Source organism: Chiloscyllium plagiosum, chromosome 8 (assembly GCF_004010195.1).
Source record: "Chiloscyllium plagiosum isolate BGI_BamShark_2017 chromosome 8, ASM401019v2, whole genome shotgun sequence".
NCBI lineage: Eukaryota > Metazoa > Chordata > Chondrichthyes > Orectolobiformes > Hemiscylliidae > Chiloscyllium > Chiloscyllium plagiosum.
Genome location: NC_057717.1, coordinates 105487322 through 105489976, shown reverse-complemented (window position 1 = coordinate 105489976; position 2655 = coordinate 105487322). Strand labels below are relative to the sequence as shown.

General features: G+C 48.2%; 1 protein-coding gene across 1 annotated transcript in view; it reads left to right on the top strand.

Annotated features, from left to right (window-relative positions):
- The window catches only part of LOC122552387 (suppressor of SWI4 1 homolog), a 33715-nt gene extending 31438 nt beyond the window's left edge, over nt 1-2277 (top strand). The window contains exons 12-13 of the mRNA XM_043695136.1: nt 302-363; nt 545-2277. Of these exons, the coding sequence (XP_043551071.1) occupies nt 302-363; nt 545-1496 (1014 nt within the window). The 3' untranslated portion in view covers nt 1497-2277. The remainder of the gene's footprint in view (nt 1-301; nt 364-544) is intronic.
- The last annotated feature ends 378 nt before the right edge of the window (nt 2278-2655 follow it).

The following is a 2655-nucleotide window of genomic DNA, read 5'->3' as shown; positions in this document are numbered from 1 at the left end:
GCCCCCTCTGTCCAATCAGAGGCCCCCCAGCAGCCCCCACTCCAGAATTCCTGTTAATGAATGGTTTGGAGTTGGGACCTTGCCCTGGGAACCCAGGTGACATTTCTGTTTGGGTGATCGAATCAATTTGATGGGAAACTGGGTGTTTCTATTTCAAAGGCCCTTACCCAGTCGCCACTTGTGGTTCACTTGGTGAGCCCTGGCTGATAATTCTGATTAACAACGGCCTGAAAGCTTTACCCCCACCCTCTCATTTTCCCTCAGGGCACTGGCCTTCTCCTGGGGGTTTTTTTTTGTTCAGGTTCAAACTGAAACGCTGTTGAATCCAGAAGCTCAGGATCAGCTGAGTAACGGTGTCAAAGGGTGAGGGTTAGAGAGCCCTCTTGGGTTTCTGTGAGTCTCACATTTACCATTCTATCCACAGGAAGTGGGCAGTGACAGATGCCAGTGATCTCTCTCTCTCTATCTCACACCTCCCCTCAACACACACACACAGATCCTTCAAACAAGGTGCTGTTGGAAACTGAAACTGGATCAGCTGAAGACAAGTGGAAATGGCGGAGAGAGTGAAAACGTCAACCAATGCTTCATTTGCTGATGTCCAAAAAGCATTACTGCCTCCAATATTCAGCATTGAGTTCATGTGGGCTTTTATCGCCAACTCTCTGGCTATCTGGTTCTTCCTGAGCAGGGTTAAGACCTGGCACACTGGTATCATCTTCGCCTTTACCCTCGCAGTGAATGACCTGGTGTACATCACCACCTTGCCTCTCCTGATTGTTTATTACTCCAACGATAAGGACTGGATCTTTGGGCAGGCACTTTGTAAGATCGAACGCTTCCTGTTCACCTGTAACCTGTACGGGAGTATGTTCCTGATCACCTGTATCAGCGTTAACCGCTACCTGGGGATTGTTCACCCCCTGTTTACCCACAAGTACATCCAGCCCAAACACGCCTGGTTGGTCAGTCTGCTCGGCTGGACTCTCTCCATCGTCATCACGTCCCCGACATTTGTCTTCTCTGAAGTGGAAATGGCCAGGAACAGAAGCGAGTGTTTGGGCTCCTCCAGCGATGAGCAGCTCCCACGGTATTTCTCCTACAGCCTGTTCCTTGCTGTTTTCGGCTGTGCCCTGCCCTTTGCAGTGACTGCCTTCTCCTACGTTTGTATATTCTGGAAGGTGCACAGCAGTCAGACAGTGACAGGCTCAGAGAGGAGGCAGGTTGCTCTGCTGGTCTGTGCTGTCATTGTGTTGTACATTGTATCCTTCATCCCATTCACCATCCTGAGAAACATTAACCTATACCGCCGCTTACACGACCTGGACAAGGGGAGGCCCAGTGACATATACACCGTCTACCAGGTGAGCAAGTGTCTGCTCACTCTCACCATGTGTATCCACCCCCTGGTGTATGCTGCCATCCTCAACAATGTCAGGGAGGTGTGTCAGAGGTGCACACATAGCATTGTCAGTACAGAGGTAACACAGTGTTAACCACCTTCTATTCATGTCTCCCCATGGCCTGCCCACTTACCCACAACTCAGGAGGGTCAGGGAATACTGCCCACTTACCCACAACTCAGGAGGGTCAGGGAATACTGCCCACTTGCCCTGGATGAGCAACAACACTCAAGGAGCTCAACACCATCCAGGACAAAGCAGCCCTGTTGATTGGCACTGCATCCCCTCCCTCTGCCCCCCGACGCTCAGTGGCAGCAGTGTGTACTACCTAGATGATGCTGTGTAGACATGCCCCAAAGATCCTGTGATGCTAGAGGGCATCAACCACCCGGAGACACCTTGGAAATGCCGTAAAACTTGCAGCAGTTCAAGAAAGCAACTGACCCCCACCTCCTCCAGGCCAGATAGCAATGGGCAATAAACACTGGCCCAGCCAGTGACACCTGGACACCATGGTGATTAAAAATACAAATTCTTGGGATGTTAGGGGGTGGACATTTATTAAGCAGCCCTCCTGGTCCTGGATTCATGTGGGTGGTTCACTCAGTCATTAACTCATCTCATCTCACCACTATTTGGCGAGATAGCTCTCTAAGTCCTTAACACCTTTACAATCTCCCCATGATTATCCAGGTTGTAACAATGTTTAAATGCTCTGAATTGATCCTTTCCATCATGTCTCAGCATGACACAAATTGTACAGAAATTCAACCCAACCTCACATTGCTGATGGAATACAGTCTTCATAAAATATGCTTCTGGAGATGACAACCAAGTTTGAATGTACAATAATTAAATAAACTCCATCAATATATTTACAATTGTAAATTTATCCTTTGAATTTTCAAAATTGTGACTAAAACATCTTATTGACAGTGCCACCTCACAGTGAAGTGTTTGCTCTCCCCTCTCTGTACTCCCACGATGTGAGATTCCCTGTTTAAATTCCTCTCGGATCCCAGGACAGGGAGCTTTCTCATTTCCTTCAGTGTTTCCCACCTGAGGATATCAGCTGATGACAGTTGCCCAGTAGAGCACACAAACCCTCTCTCCCACACTTCCCATTTCCGGCACACTCAGATTTGGTTTATTCTGAAAAAAATAGGATCAGGGTCAATTTCCTGACTGAATTGTTGAGTAACCCAGCAACAGAATGTTGACTTGGTAACCTTTAAGAGGGAAGAATGCTTGA